At 36.0% G+C, this 16904-nt stretch overlaps 1 protein-coding gene across 3 annotated transcripts in view; it reads right to left on the minus strand.

Moving 5' to 3' along the window:
- Positions 1 to 16904, minus strand: part of Prkd1 (protein kinase D1) — a 328718-nt gene that overhangs the window by 75209 nt on the left and 236605 nt on the right. For all 3 annotated transcript variants that reach the window (XR_011706591.1, XM_027929610.3, XM_071607799.1), the window contains exon 3: positions 366 to 497. Coding sequence is in view for 2 of the 3 variants with exons in the window: in XM_027929610.3 (XP_027785411.2) it covers positions 366 to 497 (132 nt within the window). In the remaining variant the exon portion in view is untranslated. The remainder of the gene's footprint in view (positions 1 to 365; positions 498 to 16904) is intronic.

The raw sequence follows: 16904 nt of genomic DNA on the forward strand, positions 1-16904 counted from the left end.
ATTTGATAGCAGGGTGACCTTGCACAGTTTGGTTAAAATTCTGAATCTCTGCTCTTTTCAATGTCTGCTATTCCAATGTTTGGCTTCCTTAACATGCAAATTTTATTTTAGTCTGTTGCTAAAAGACCCAATAAAACATAGGGAAGAAATATTTCCACACCATACAGGGGGAAAGATGTCCCCAGATTGGGCCAGCTATATTAAAGATAGGATATTGCTTTAAAAAATGAACAAAACAGACTTCATTTACCCTCCAAATATTTGGAGAACACTTCTGAGGGACAGAAGACACTATTGTAGAGGGCACAGCATAAGAAGACAGCTCTAGCATGCATTCAACTTGGTGGGGAAAGAAAACAAATTACCTTCACATTTAAGGCCTTGACGCACCAGCCCCCACAGCATTTCTCCGCAGTGATCACAGAAGGCTGGAGCTCTGTATGAATGAACAAAGAGAGCATGGGGACGAATCTGAAAGTCTTCAAAGGTGGCGGAAGCTGTAGAAACAGTAACATTGAAAAAGAAATTGAATGGGCCCGCAAATAATTATGCAAGGTGTAAGGAGCATCTGCCATAGACATGCTGGGACATGCTGGGACTCATTAAGTTGCTGGCTATAAGGAACAGCAACCATTGAATGCTTAGTCATGTCTGCTTGCAGTTGATAAAGAGCTATAAGAGGCAATAGCCATAGGCATGCTTAGCAATCACTGGTTGCAATTGGTAGGGAGCACAGCTCCATGGACAAAAGCGCAAAGAACAAATCCCCCTTGCAATTATATCACCTCATTGGACAAAACCAATGAACACTGACTTTCACTGGGTGTAACCAGTCACCAACTTACACCACCAACTTGGAACTGCATTTAAATTGCTAGTCCTGCCACATTGAAGAGATTTGCTCCAAGGACCTCAGTGAGACTGGCTGCCTTGCTATCCATCCCTGGACTGACTCCACCATTCCCTGATGTCCAGCCATCAGCTGGAGAGAACCACCAGACAAGGACAACGTCTGCTCTTTGGCTATGAAAAGTAGTGTGGCATCGGAGGTATTTTGGGGCTCGTGGTTGTCCTAGGATTGTGGGATTTACTTATAGTGTTTATTTAGTGTGCACTGAATGCTAGTTGGGGTGCTTCCGCACACCCAACAATTTTTGCATTAATTGTTTATATTTGATGATTGGTGCAATCAAATATACCCTTGCACTTAAAGACAATCTGCCTCCAGTAATGATTAATAGGGCAGTTCCCAACACAAGGTCATAAGAATGCCAAGTATGAACACAACACTAGGCAAAGGTAGAGAAGTTAAGAAGTAATAAGGCTTCTAATTTCAGCCATTTGATTTTATTCTTCCCAGCCACAGTTTTACAGGTGGTGGCACAGCAACTTCTCTCGTATGCTCTTGCTGTTTGACAAATTTTCAGGCTACTTTGAAAATAGTTAAAATGCCAGCAGAAAGAATACCTGGAAAGATGAGTCAACCCGATTTACAAAGACCTGATAGTTGAAAATATTTTGGTTTTTCTCTTTCCAAATGACTAAGAAAAGTGTTCAGAAATATGAATAAGAAAGGGCTGATGAACTGGATTCAGACACATCTGAAAATAATGTATTTGAGTAGAACCATGACGAGGGTAATTAGAGGGCAGGTACAATTGGGAGACATAAGAAATCTGAACAGCCTCTTTTTAGAGGGATAGAGCTGTTTGAATTCTTGGACAATAAAGCCAAGCATTAAACTCATGACCTATCTATAAGAAACCTTGCAGCTTCTTTATCCGCATGCCAAACAGAGGGATTTAATACATGTACTGATAAACTGTGGGCCACTCTGCGAAATACACTCAGTAACCTACCTTCATGCCTTTAGGCACTTTTTGTTATTTCGTATTGTTCCATATTCCCTCTGGTATTTAAATAGAACACTGAAACCCATTTATTTAATTTATACTTTTCTACATAATATATTTATTATATTATAGAAGTGGCTTATGCTTTTCATGGTTGTTCAAATAGAAAAGTATAAAGAATTGAAAGTGAAAGAGCAGCCCTTCCTCTCATAGTTCTAAGGGATAGGTAGGCATGGATCTTTCTGGACCAATTTGCATACAGAAGCCTGATGCTGGGGCTGCACAGTGTGGTGTGCAGTGTGCCCACTGGCAGTAGAAGAGATGGATGAAACATTGCTACTGCATGAGTGACACTGTACTTCATCATCAAAAGCCTCAACTTCCCATACATAAAATGAGAAGATTTGGGCTGACCATAACTTCTCTAGGCCCCAAAGCTGAAACTTCCACTAATGTTATAACAGAACCATGTGCACTTCATTTACTATTTTATTCCAAGAGAATTATTGGGAAAAAACAATTCTACTTTCCTTTCTCTTCCTCCTCAATTGAAATAAGCTTGGGAAATTGCATATTATATTTCCAACTTCTAGATTAATAGTATTATAAATAATGCTTGTTCTAAGAAAATCAGCAGAACAGGTGTGGTTTGGTCAATTATCTACTTGGGTGGTTTCGGCAAAATTTGTGTAATTTATGGAATGCTAAATTCTCTTTAAAATTGATCCTTCAAACACATATACAAAATCTGTTCTTAAAATATCAAGGAAAATTTAATACTTTGTGCTAACCATTAACTCCTAACTTCTCCCCTCATCCTCAAAATCACCCCTCAGGACCAAACAACTATGACAATACTATGACAGTAATTAGTTGAATAATTATTGTAGTTTTCAAAATAAGGAACACTATAATGTGACAATACAAATACCATGCTGCATTCCAACATTTTTGGAATTAATCAGGAAGAATATAAATAATTAAACTGAAGATTTTCAATGACACCCCCCGCCTCCAATTTCTGTCAGGTAAATTTGTTTTTTCTTTTTTTTGAAGGGGATTAACATTCATAAGCAGTTAGCACCCTTGACTTATGTTTAAATGCCATGTTTCTAAAGTTCAATTTTAATATTCTCCTGTTAATTTTAGAATAATTAAATACATTTTTAAAATAAAACTACCAAGTGTGGTGAGGTTTTACATCCATTTGAAATCAAAGCACAACATCCATTCATTATGAATTTACCTGTTCTGCACCCTGGGGGAAATCAGCATTAGCTGAGTATATGCATGCCGTCTTGCCTAATCACAAAATTGCACTTCAGAGATAATCACTTAGCACAGGAAAACAAAGTGAATGCTGTAATTCCATTTCATTTAAGTTCTGGAATCAAAATGGACAGATAAGAATAGGAATATTAAAGTGTCTTAGAGATTCCAAGAAGGGAACAATGTGCTATCTGTCAGTCTGTCATAATCAATCAGCCAACCTAAATTAAAACCATATGACAGGGCAACAAACTAAACACAATGGGCCCCTTATACTGGTATTTGTGTCTCTTTGATTTGCTCTAGTCACAGCCTATTGTTATACTCCAGTGTGCAGGAGAGGAGAAAATGACATGCTTTCCTTAGTCACTGAGCATTTGAAACAGGTAATTGAGCCCAAAACCCTAATATAATCAGTAGTTCTTTTAAGGTACATTATAAATTGTTGCACAAAATGGAGTAAACTTGTTAGCAGTACAGAAGAAATGAGGCTTCCAAAACAAAATAAATATTCTCTGGAGGTCAAAATTATTTGCATAATAAAATAACACCAGATCTTCCAAGATTTTCAGTAACTTACTTCTTTTCACTGGCCATTTGGGCAGTTTGAGAGAAACATTAACTCTTTCAGGCAATGACAAGTGGAACTGGTGTAACAGAAAGATGCTTCTGTAAGCATCACCCCATTCAATTCTCCACAAGCAATCTAGGAGGTAGATATCATTACCCCAGTTTTACAGAAGAGAAAAATAGGATGCAGAAATTAAGTCATCATGCTAGGAAACAGAATCTGGACTCTGCCAGTCCTGACACTGGAATCACACACTCTTCTAAACTACTATGACTCAAATGGTTGTATTTATTTAACCATTAAAACATTATAGATTATTAGGTGTGACTTTATTTTATGGATATCTTGGAAAGATTTTTACAAACATTTCATTTAAGTATAACACATTGCCTATTGTACCATATGTCCTTACATCAGAGATGTTAAAAATTCTGGGTGTTGAGAAAATGAGAGACTCCACAAAATAAGGTATGGAAAGAAATTATTTCAGTTCAAGATAAATTCTTAAAATATATATCCTGCTATATTCCACATTTACACCCCTCCCCTCTAATCAACTGGGAATTATTTTTTTTACAAAAATGAAAGCTAATACACACTTTATAGCCAGTTGGCACTCTATGTCCACAGCACAACCAGGGTTGCCACTTTGAACTGGTAAATCTGGCCCAAAGCAAAATATTTTGAAGTTTTTTCAAAGCTCTGAAACCTTGTTGTGGGAATATTTGTTTTTGCCATAGAAACTAGAATACTGAAAGTACCTTTCAGAAACCAGTCTTCCCACACAAATTCACATATACAATGTTTTAAGATATTCTGTGGATAAAAACCCATATCTGCTTTAGCCTACTATGGTTCATCTGCATTCACACAAAGACCTCAACACAAATCATTTGCTATTGCATAAGAGCTCTCACTAGTGAAATGACATTCATAATCAGTTTATTGCATTTGTGAATATCCAAAATTACCAAGAAGTTATTTATATAAGGCACCTATTCTTCTGTAACTTCCACCTACACTCATAGTTCTAAAACCAAGCCTCAAAGGCATTTTCTTGTCTTTCTAAGTCAACTCATGTAGGCCAACAAGTCCTAATAACTTCAAGTATAGAGGTAATTTGTATCATGTTTACTTAATCTATGAAGATATACTAGGTAATGCAGCATATGTTGGGAAGAGAATAGTGACTAAGGAATGTGCTGTTGAGGGTTCAAAGTCAAAATGAAAATGACAGTCCCATCAATAATAATATAAAATGCAGAGATGGAAACAGCAGCAGAAAGGTGACTGAGTGTGTGGGGGTCTGTTAGGGAACACTTTATTGAGGTGGGGTACTTACTTTACAGAATCTCAAAGGGTGAAAAGTGTTTTGAAAGTGGACAAAGGGATAAAGAGGAACCATCTTTAAATAGTCTCATTTTATTTTGTTATGGATAATTTATAGGATTGTTTAAATGTTTCTTTATAATTTTGATGGCATCTTGATACCTCACCTTTGGTGCACCATCAGGAGACTCAGCAAGAGTGCCTCACACTGTCCAAGAGGCATGTGATCAACTCCATGTGATCAGAGCCTAGGTATATGACATGCTTATAGGATTAAGTATGCACACATCTACAAGTCCTCCTCATTACTGAATACACATACCTACACCAGGAGGCTGGTACTGTTTTCCTGCACTAGCCGCAGTCTCTCTAGGCCACCCTGTATCATATTTTCCCTTCATGCAACCATTGTTCAAATTAACTTATATTTCTGATTTTTGTTATACCTGGAAAACTCTAGAGTTGGGAAGGCCCCATAGCTTTCCAACAACAAGAACGCTTAATGGATTCTTGTTGAAATACTTGCAACAGTACCTTTCAGAGATGGTTGGAGAAACAATGAACGGAATCTCCAGATGTTTGACTGAACATCTTTCCAGAAAAACATTAGTGAGGTACATTGGTGGGAACTTTGGGGGACTGTGAATATATCAACCCCAGGGATCATAGCAGTCAAGAGAAAAAACACAAAATGTCTTTAAATATGTTGATCAGACAGCTCAGAGAGTTCTGGGAAATTATAAGTGTGTGGCCAAAGACATAGAAAGAAAGATAGAGAGATAGATAGATAGACAGACAGACAGATAGATAGTCAGTCTCCAAAAGGAATAAAAAAGGTCTCACAAGCCAGACTGATCACATAGTAAAAAGTTATCCTAATAAGCAAAAAGCAGGGTAGTAACCAGATACAGAGATATAAGTGCCCCAGGAACTCTCAGCAGGTTCATTTTCTGAAAGGGAGCATACCCATCAGAGAGGGGCAGCATGGAGTCAGGCTGAATGCACAGAAATGGCCCTGGCCAGAGACCCACTGGTAGAAGGCTCCTGGAAGAAAGAAGGGAAAGGCACAGGCTCAGAAAAAGCTACAACACAATGAAAGGCTTCCAGCTGAGAAAAAGTTAGGAAGAGAGAGACCTGGCTGGATGCAAACAGAGACAGAAAAAGCCCAATAGTTTCTTTTCTATCTTTTCTAACAAGGTAGACAGACCATTTTTAAACTAAAAAGAAGAATAAAGAATGCTCAGAAAGAAAATGAAAAGGGTTGAATGAACAGTCCTAAGAACAGTCCTATTCTTCTGTAAGAATAAAAAGTATTTCAGTAAGAATGGAGAAGTTTAGTAGGAGAGACGTTTAGTAGGAGAATAATGAAGAGATTTAGCCCTCCTGAATATCAAAATATTCTATAAAATCATGATATTTAATAATAAATGGTGGCCGTTAAGATGACAGGGGCAGATATCACTAGGAGGACAGAATTGGTAACCCAGAAATCTATCCTACACATGAATTTAAAGTACAATCAGTGCCAGAGGTAAATATCATCTAAAATATAATTCAAATAAGTAACAATTAGCACCCTGAAGGAAAATACAGTGTAGAATTGTATTTCCTATCTTATACTAATTATCAAATGATAAAAAATTTACATAATCAAACCACGTTAAAAGTAGAAGGAAAAAGTGAACAGTTATCAAGTTTATGAATGGAAAACTACTTAGAAAATAACAGAAGTTTGTAAATCTGCAAAGTGATGGAAGAAATCAAATAAGAAAGATCCATCAGACTGATATGTAGCAGGCATCACAAGTTCAATGGCCTAAGAACCATATAACAGCCTCTTTTACTTAGTATAGTTACAGCAGGTTTATTTATAATAATTACATATTCCAGGTCACAGAAAGCTAATTATATTTAATGCTTTCAGGTATATAGAACATAATTACTAACATTCAAGGAGTGATCCCTATGCAATGTTAGAGACTAAGCATGCGGGTGACAAGGCCTCAGTTCCATTAGGAAAATTAAGAAAGTTAATATTCCTGTTCAGAAAGAAAGAAATTCCTTTTCTCCCTTCCTTCCTTCCTTCCTTCTTTCCTTCCTTCCTTCCTTCCATCCATCCATCAGAGGCAAGATGCAGGATAGTAGGAGTGCTTTATCATAGGGCTAAAACCCATTCAAGAAGTAGTTTAGGATCCACTTATGTATCCAGAGAGCTGTAATTAACACATGAGAGATTCTTTCATTCTTTCTCAGGAAACTGAACTCTGTGGCTACTGTAGGAAAAGGTTTCTAGGGTAAATGGGTTAATATGGACAATTATTATTTGCCAATTAAAGTAAAAAATTTAAAAATAGCTACATAACAGAACTCTACATAACTAAAGGAAGACAAGTATAAAATGGAATTATTTTATGCCATCCCTCTCCATTCAGAGAGGCTGGCCAAAAACAATCCCTTGGCATACCTTTTGCTCCAACTATTCCCAGCATGCGCTTCCCTGAGTTCCACACAAATCCTTGCTTTTGTTTTGCACCCCATGTGTAGCTAATTCCTACACATTCCATACCTCAGCTCAGTGTCACAGGCACTGGGAAGACCCCTGGGATATACCCACCCTCATTTGAGGTAAACTGTCCTCTTCTCTGTTCTATAGCTTTCTGGGCACACTTCTATCATGAGGTGCATTAGTATACTGCCACCTTGCTTATCTGTTCACACCTGACAGAACAGATTGCTGGAGGATGCAGACCACCACTTCTCTGAGCATATATGTACATACTAAAGTGACCAGTTAATGCTCATGGTAGAATGAAGCAAGCCATGCCTTTAAAACTCATGCTGTTCAGCTAAGTTATAAGTTTCCACTTGTCATTGAATCCTAACAATCTGAAAATACAGTGTTTCAAGTTCAAAAGCAAAGTTCATCTGAATCATAATTCAGATGACATTTTAAAAGGCTTCTAGGAATGCTTTCCAGAGATGTCCTCACAAGTGCCTTTTGACTCGAAAGGCAGTATGGTGTAGGTAAAGATAAAAAGCATAGACACAGTGCCAGAGCAGACCTGAGCTCTAATCCTGGTCATAGCAAATGGGTGATCATGCATAAGTGACTTCTCCTCTCTGAGCCTCTGTCTCCCTCCCAGAAAAGCTTGCCTAGTGAAACTCACCCTGTTAGAACATAAAAGAGAACACAAAATTGGACTTATAGGAGAATCTATCATCAAAAGTTCTTAGCAAAATGTTTAAGAGTATGGACTTTGAAGTCAGAAAGACTTAAGATTTAATCTCAGTTGCTTATTAATATTATTTATAATAATTATTGTCATGATCATCAATATTAACACAGGGGAATACTGCCTTTAAGTTTATTACCAATCCAGGACACTTAAAAACTAAGGGTTTTCAAAACTATCATTTGTTCCCTCTAGTAACTATAAAGAGTATCTTTCCTCTCCAAAGGAAATTGCTTTTCTATCTACTGTTCTGGTTAACACTAATTAAATGGAGCTCAGTCTATAGGGCTGTGACTAGTTCCTTCCTTAAAATGAATCAATTAACAGTTGGGAATTGCAGTGGGGAAAGAAGGGTCACCATATCCTGATGTGACTGAATGACAAATGCCACAGCTGGAAAGAGATTAGAGAGCATCTCAGGTCAAGAAAGAACGTAAATGGTTGCCCCATGTGTCCAACGTAGAGGAAAAAGAAAATTAAGTAAAAATGTCATGGAGTCAAATTCTAGTTAATGAGTACAAGCTCTGCAGGCACCCTGAATAGAGGGAAAGAAAGGTCAAATCTGTTTCTTAGAAAGCTCCATCGTGTACAGAAGACTTTATACCTTTAAAAGGATAATGATCTAATTTACATGAGGAACACCAGCATACAAATTACCCTTTAGATTTCTTACATGAGGCTAGTAGACAAAGACCAGGTGCAGTATTATACAGAAATATTCTGGCGGGCAGCAGGGTTTCTTGGGACAAATAGCATCATTGTTGTCAAATACATTTGCATGTAGAGATGCCAGACTGAGGTTCTGTATGCTTTGCTTCATATTACTTAAGGGCTCACTGTATTTTTTATAAAATCAGATATTTAGTTTTGAATCATGAACAATAAAACTCTTTAAAGCTGTGACATCAGCTTGGTGTTCCCCCTTCTGAAGAAACCACAGTTCAGCAATTGTTAACCAGTTCCATACCAGCTACCTGCTGCGTCTCAGGGACACAGTGAGGAGGACCCGGTACTGAGGGACTCCCTGCAATCTTTACAATGAGCAAAGATGACTGATTCAGGTGGTCTATTCCGGTTCATTAGAATAGCAGCTTCACTAATTAAAAATCTGAGTCTATGCTTTTTAGTCAGGTTTACTGAAATATAATTTACATAAAGTTAAATTTTGTGATGGCTAAGTTATTTGTAACCTGGGGACTTTATTGTTGAAAACAATTTCCTTTTTAAACAATGGATAGTAGTGTATGACTTTTAGAGTCAGATAACATGGCACCCTTGCTATTTTCACCTACTACTTATGAGCTGCAAGATCTCATTTTTCTTATATTTGAAATGGGTATAATTATTAAAGGATAGTTGTCAGCAGCATTTAATGAGAAAATGTCATACCGTAATAGTCCACTATGGCACACATTTTTATGGTACACATTTTTAAATACGCATGGGTAGATTTATAATACACTGGCATATAAAAAACTTTGTCATAATAAATGGTTGCTAATACTTTATTTTTCTTATGTTTTTCTACCCTCATGTTATTTACTGATGACACACTATAGTATTTGCAATACACGTTTCTTAGGTAGCTTATTCTGTCCATATCCATTGGAGATCATTTGTTTTAAAGTTATGTATAAATATTACAGGACTGGAACAGTGTGATTTCATGTTTTGCTTATCTTTCATTATTAAGAATAATTCTTAAAATACTATTTATAAAGGGAAAGTCTGTCCTAGCTAACCTTTTAGTAAACATTAACAAGCAGATCATAAGTTGAGAAAAACTACACCCAGGTACTGACTTTTAATTCCCAGTTTTTGTTTGTCTGTTTATTATAAGTTTTTGTTTTTATCCTTCTGAATAGGGCCCATTACCTGGTATTTCATGTACTCAATAGATATTTAATGAACGGATGAATGAATTTCTCTATATTTCTCAAAGAAACGTTTTTCATTCAACAAGTATTATTGTTGCCAGGACAAACAAAAGTTTATTTAGCACTTACTATACATGGAAAACATTAACCAAACATTATGATGATGATTACTTGGTATGACCTCCACTTATTCAGCTTTCCAAACATTCTTGATGTTTTCATAATTTTCTTGTGTTGGTCTTGTGGTGTGTTTAGGTTCATATCTTTATTTAAAAAAAAACACAGTGGCATAAACAAGAAAAATGTGTTACCCTCTCTCATGAAGAGGTAGGCAGCTCCATGCTGCTTATTGCTGCTCTGGGAACTCAGGTTCCTTCCCTAGATCATCCTGAGACCTCCTTAGTTCTAGGCAGCATGACAGGAAAAAACAGGAGATCATATCAATAAGGAAGGCGGAAAAGAATAAATACGGAAAGGCAAACAGTCTCTTTCACAGTTAATATTTGATTGCCTTAATCACCACTGGGGCCAATTCAGGAGTAGGTTTGGCTTTGCTAAGCGCAGTGTACAACTGAGAAAACCAAGATATTTGTAGGAGTAGATGGGGCACAGGAAAATGAATACACAGAATACACAATGAAGCTTGGATTTAAGTGGGGTATGACCTGGAGAGTTAATTTGGGAACCATCAGCTAACACTAAAAAGCCAGGTGAACCATGAAGTCCTCTAGAGTTTAATTTCTAACATGGTGTCTTCTAGTCACATGTGGCTTGTTACCATTTAAGTTTATTAGATTTAATAAAATTAAAAATTCAGTCCCTCAGTCACACTACCTACAAGTTCTCAAATGCCACATGTGACCAGTGGTTACCACATTTGAGAACACAGAACAAATTTCATGATTGCAGAGAGTTGCAGTACCTGGTATGCTCAAGGGAGATAGTTTAGCAAAGAAAAGTGGATCCTGGTCTGGTATAGCAGATAGTAAGTAAGTATAGAAAAATCAGTATCTAAGTTAAGTTTCATTTACGACTGTTTTATTACTACTACACTTACTAACATAAGCTGATATTTATTGAACATTTATTTTAATCAGATTTAGTGCAAAATAAAATATTATCTATTGTACTTAACCCCCCAAACTCACAAAATAAGTACTATTATTATCCTCATTTTATAGATTATTGAACTGAGGCTTTGAATGTGGACAAAATGGGCTACCAACAAATAGTAGGTAGGTTCTGGAGAATAACGTGGATCAATCTGAATCCAAACCTACATATGCATACTCCAAGTAATGTTTCAAACATATTAAGTTTGACTTTTCTTATTCTTTTCCAGTATTGCTACTTCATTTTCATGTTCTGTGGTGATATTTCATTTGCCAAGAACTTTTTGAATAAAATTGAATACAGTAATAATACAGGAAGCTCATTATGTTTCTTAAATTCGGTCTGTGTCTCATATATTTAAACATGATGTTGTTGATCAGTTGGCTAATTCCCTATTATTTTTATTTTTTTCCCTATTATTTTTAAAAGGGTACTTTTACTTTTTAAATATTTTCCTCTAATTTTTTATTGGTTATAATTAGTTACACATAACAACAGAATGTATTTTGACACATCATACATAATGGAGTATAACTTCTCATTCTTCTGGTTGTACATGATGTAGGGTTACACTGGTCGTGTATTCATATATGCACATAGGGTCATAACTTCTGATTAATTCTATTATCCTTCCTATCCTCATATCCCCTCCTCTACCTCATTCCCCTCTGTCTAATCCAAAGTACCTCTATTCTTCCCTTTTTAAAAAAATTCATATATATATATATATATATATATAAAATTAATTAAAATACATCACTAATTAAAAATAACTATAAATAAATAGAAGAAATATTAGTAGAATAAAGGAAAGGGAACAGAGGAGGTAGGAGAGAAAGGAAAGGGGAAGTACTGGGGACTGAATTAGAGAAAATTAAATTCCATGTTTGTACAATTATGTGAAATTGAGCCCCAAAATTATGTATAACTTGTGATACACTAATAAATTTTTTTAAAGGGGAGCGTTTATTTCTAATTTTTAATGTTTGTTTGAAATAAATGTTGAATTTATTTATGATCACAAAATTCATGACATATTATAAAAATTAACTTATTAATAATACAAAATTTTATACCTAGAATAAATTAATAGGTTATTTTGTATTATTCTTTCACAAGACTGTGGATCCTATTTTTTCCAAAAATTTTATTTAAGAGTTTTATTTTCATAAAGCAAAAAATAATATAGCACTAATTTCATGTCAGTTCTGAATTCAGATATTTTGGGGATTTATATACAATTTTAATACTACCTTGATGATTCAGGGCAAATTATTGGCATCACTCCATCTCAGTAAAAGTTTTATCATTGCATCAAGTAAATAATTAGTGCTCAAAAACATTAGGCATTCCAATAGTGGATAAGATCCATGGTTTTCTTAGATTGTCTTTTTCAGACTTTGGTATTAAAATTCTGTTAGGTTTGGGTAATTTATTGGACAAGAGTTCCTAATTTTATGTGTTGTGGAATAGATTCTGCTTAAGCATTTCACAGAAATTTCACCTAAAGTTTCTGGCACAATGTTCTTTTATTTGGGGGGACAGCGGAAGAGTTGGAAAGTTAATACATTTTAAATTTCAATTTCTATCAAGAAGTATGTGTATGTGTGTAGTAGAGAATAAAGAGGACATTTCGATAAATTCTTACAATCCAAATGGTGAGTTAATCTTATTACAAGTTCAATACTTAACTGAATTTAATTGTATGTCTGAAGAAAATAATGGGCTTTAATAAATATGAAGATTTAAATTAATAAACTATGAACATTTCAGTTATGACATAATTTGCATACATTTAACATGGTAATCATCTTAAATCAGAAAATATTATTTGAAATGATAATAGGTAAAGATTAAAGTAAATATTAAAAACAGAGAACAATTTCCAGCATTAGATAGAAATTTCTGCCACCTGTAAAAGCTGCTTGTCAATCAGATGGCCACGTGGCAGGACAGAAAGCAATACTTTTCCTGGACTCTTTATTAATTGTTCTAGATTAAAGTGATAATGAAAAAAAGTGTAAAATTCAGAAACCAAGCTTTTACCACATTTATTTCAAGAAGCTGATAAAAATGAACATAACAATGGAAATTTAAGATAGAGAAAAATGTATTTGATGATAGGCAGAGAAGAGATTAAACATGTACCATATGGCAAGTTTAGCCTGTATTCCTAAAGTGTGCTATAAACATAACATTAGCACAAGTGATTTTGAGAAAAACATCCCAAAGGTGACTTTGCCTGCAGGATTATTACATTCAGTAGAGCTTCATGTAATTTTCAAAAGCTATTGTTCTTAGCACTCAAAGATTATATCTGGCCTTCAACATTTTCTGGCTCCCTCTACGTTTACAGTAACATTCTCTGGATTATCTCAACATTTATAATTATTAAATCAAACAAAAACAGCATCCTCCAGCATGTTTAAAACAAAGTAGCTGAAGATTCATGGTCAGCCTGCTGGGATTTTATACAGTTGATAAGTATGCTAAAAAAAAAAAAAAAAAACAGGTCAAGTAAACTATAACATAGTATGTAATGAATTAGCTGATGGCCAACTTTGTTATTTCAAGTTGAGACTCTAGAATGCAATAAGACCTAGTTTGAACTTTAGAAAAAAGCTAATGTAATTTAATTAAAAGTATCACATGAAAAAGAACAGAAAGAACATATGTATACTGCTGGGAGCCGTTAGCCAAGTAGGTATGACAATTTCCTTGCCAGCGTACCCCATGTTGCAGTGACATTGAATGTAGGTGACCTTGCTCAAGGACCAAGGCGGATTAGGGCGTTCCCGGTTTAGGTTCCAGGTTTAAGGTTTAAGATTATTCCTGCTGGGAATAGGGCGTATCTTGCTGCCTGAGTTCCCCTTGAGTTCTCACGGGATTCAGACAGTATATTTTGGAGATAGAAGCCCAGTGGAGGTGGATTTGGGCAGAGAACGTGGATTTCCCCAGAACGTGATTGTAGGCGGCTGGTGTGAGTTCGGGAATAAAGAGTTGCTTAGTGAAGCTAGCCAATCCCTAAAAAACAAATACCAAATGTCTTCTTTGATATAATGAGAGCAACTAAGAACAGAGCAGGGAGGAAGAGCAGGAAGAAAAGATTAACATTAAACAGATACATGAGGTGGGATGGAAAGGGAGAGAAAAGGGAAATTGCATGGTAATGGAGGGAGACCCTCATTGTTATACAAAATTACATATAAGAGGTTGTGAGGGGAATGGGAAAATAAACAAGGAGAGATATGAATTACAGTGGATGGGGTAGAGAGAGAAGATGGGAGGGGAGGGAGGGGGGATGGTAGAGGATAGGAAAGGTAGCAGAATACAACAGTTACTAATAGGGCATTATGTAAAAATGTGGATGTGTAACCGATGTGATTCTGCAATCTGTATTTGGGGTAAAATTGGGAGTTCATAACCAACTTGAATCTAATGTATGAAATATGATATGTCAAGAGCTTTATAATGTTTTGAACAACCAATAAAAAAAAAAAAAAAAAAAAGAGTTGCTGTTTGAATCTACAAGCTGTGTGGTGGCTCGTGATATTGTGCCCAGCCAGACTGCGGCATTTGTGCCCAGCCAGACTGCGGCAGTATACTCTAAAGAAAAATAATAAACACCCATTGTACTTCCCATCCAATGACTTAAAAGGACATTTTACTGTTTTGGAAGCTGCCTTATGATTGCTCCCTAGATGGGTGGATTAAATAGAAAAGTGTGACTGTTTTGGTGGATTAGTGGAGTAGAGTTTAGGAGCATATAGAGGGAGACAGAGAAAGAACACAGACACTTAAGAGTCTAAGAAAAATTAGGGGAACCTTAAACTAAGAAAGCAGCAGTGTAAAAAATAGGAGAAAAGAAAAACCTCTACTGCACTTTTACCAAAAAAACAGGAAGGCAAATATGACTTCATTTGTTGTTTTTTTGTTTGTTTTTGTACCAGGGATTGAACCCAGGAGCTCTTAACCACTGAGCTATATTCTTGCCCCTTGAATTTATTAATTTTTTTTTCTGAAACAAGTTCTCACTAAGTTGCTTAGGGCCTTGCTAAATTGCTGAGGCTGGACTCGAACTGATGCTCATCCTACCTCAGCTTCTGGTTGGTTTATCTCTTTGTTTGTTTATTTATTTATGGAGTTGTTTTAGTTTGGCTTGTTTTCTGCATACTTAAAACAAAATATTCATACTACTAATAGAAATAGGGAAGCCAAGGACTATTTGAAAGAAAAGCCCACGTTTTAGGCCCACAGTTGGGGTAATAAGCCATTTAAGTGTGAAAACTACATCAGTAGAAGAAAACATACAAACAAGCCAAAAGGAAGGACAGGGGTTTGAGAAACAATTTCCAAAAATGTCTGTTGATGAGTTTGAAATAATATGAACCCTTTGAGAAGTAACATGTAGAGCAAAGCCTAAGACTGGAGTTGGAAGGCTAAGAAAGAACTAAATAAAGGGACTGATTGTAAGATGTGGAAATGAAGAAGAGGACCAGGAGCACAGTGTCATAGAGAGGAGAGCGGAAAGACTGAATAAGTGTGATTTGTGTGGTCTGCGAAATGATTCCAGTTAAAATATATATTTTATATATATACATATATATAAGTATATATATACATATGTGTATATATACACATATATATAAATATATATATCTATATCTATATATAGATATATAGATATAGATATAGATATATCAGTTCAGTTACAGATCTTTATCCAAGGGAGTGAAGGGACAGAGTCCAGCCTACTCTAGGTGAGAAAGAAAAAGGTGTGTGCATGTATGGGGCGTGATGCTCCTTCAGAAATGTTTTCCTTCATTTGGAATGTCAAAAGAATTTCACATGCTGAAGCTTCTCTTACCTGCATCTCAGTAATGCCTCTGGGTCATCAAAACAAGAGTCAAATATGCTTATATTTTAGCCATATGACCATATTCCCCAGAGGCAACTGATAGCTAGCCTTCCAACTCCCAAAAGAAGCCCAGAGCAGGGCTGAGCCATTTGCCACCTCTCTCTCCACTATCTCTTCATGTCCTAAGAAGGAGAAACAAAAGCCACTACATATTTCCTTTCCAATTGCCAAAATAGCTGGGCTTTTCTAAGCCTTTCCATCCATGCCTCTTTTTCACAAACCACCTATTCTGCCTTTTTTTTTTTTGGTGGTGGTAGTGGTGCTGGGGATTGAATCCAGGGACTTGTGCCTCCTAGGCAAAGCTCTCTACCAACTGAGATACATCCCCAGCTACAAACCACCTATTCGGGAGCAGAAATTCTTGACCAAGGCTGTGCATTAAAATCACCTGGGGGCTTTAAACCAACGGAAGGTGTTTGGATCTAATTTACAGAGAATCTGATTTTATTGTTCTGACTTGAAACATGAATATAGGTTTTTCATAACCATCATGAGTGATCAGGGTTAAGAAGCATTGCTTGATAGTAACCTCACCGGTTTTCATAGTTCCCCCAAAGTCAATCAATTAGTAAGGACTTAGGGCCTACCATAAGTTCCCTATTGTTTAAGGTATTAAGACATGATTCCCGTTCATAATTTGCTAAATAGGAAAATAGTATAACATTATATGCAATAATTTAAAAAATATCAAAAGACACCCATGATTTAGAGTTGAATTGTGTAATGACAATCAGTAAAGGC

Source organism: Marmota flaviventris, chromosome 2 (genome assembly GCF_047511675.1).
Source record: "Marmota flaviventris isolate mMarFla1 chromosome 2, mMarFla1.hap1, whole genome shotgun sequence".
NCBI lineage: Eukaryota > Metazoa > Chordata > Mammalia > Rodentia > Sciuridae > Marmota > Marmota flaviventris.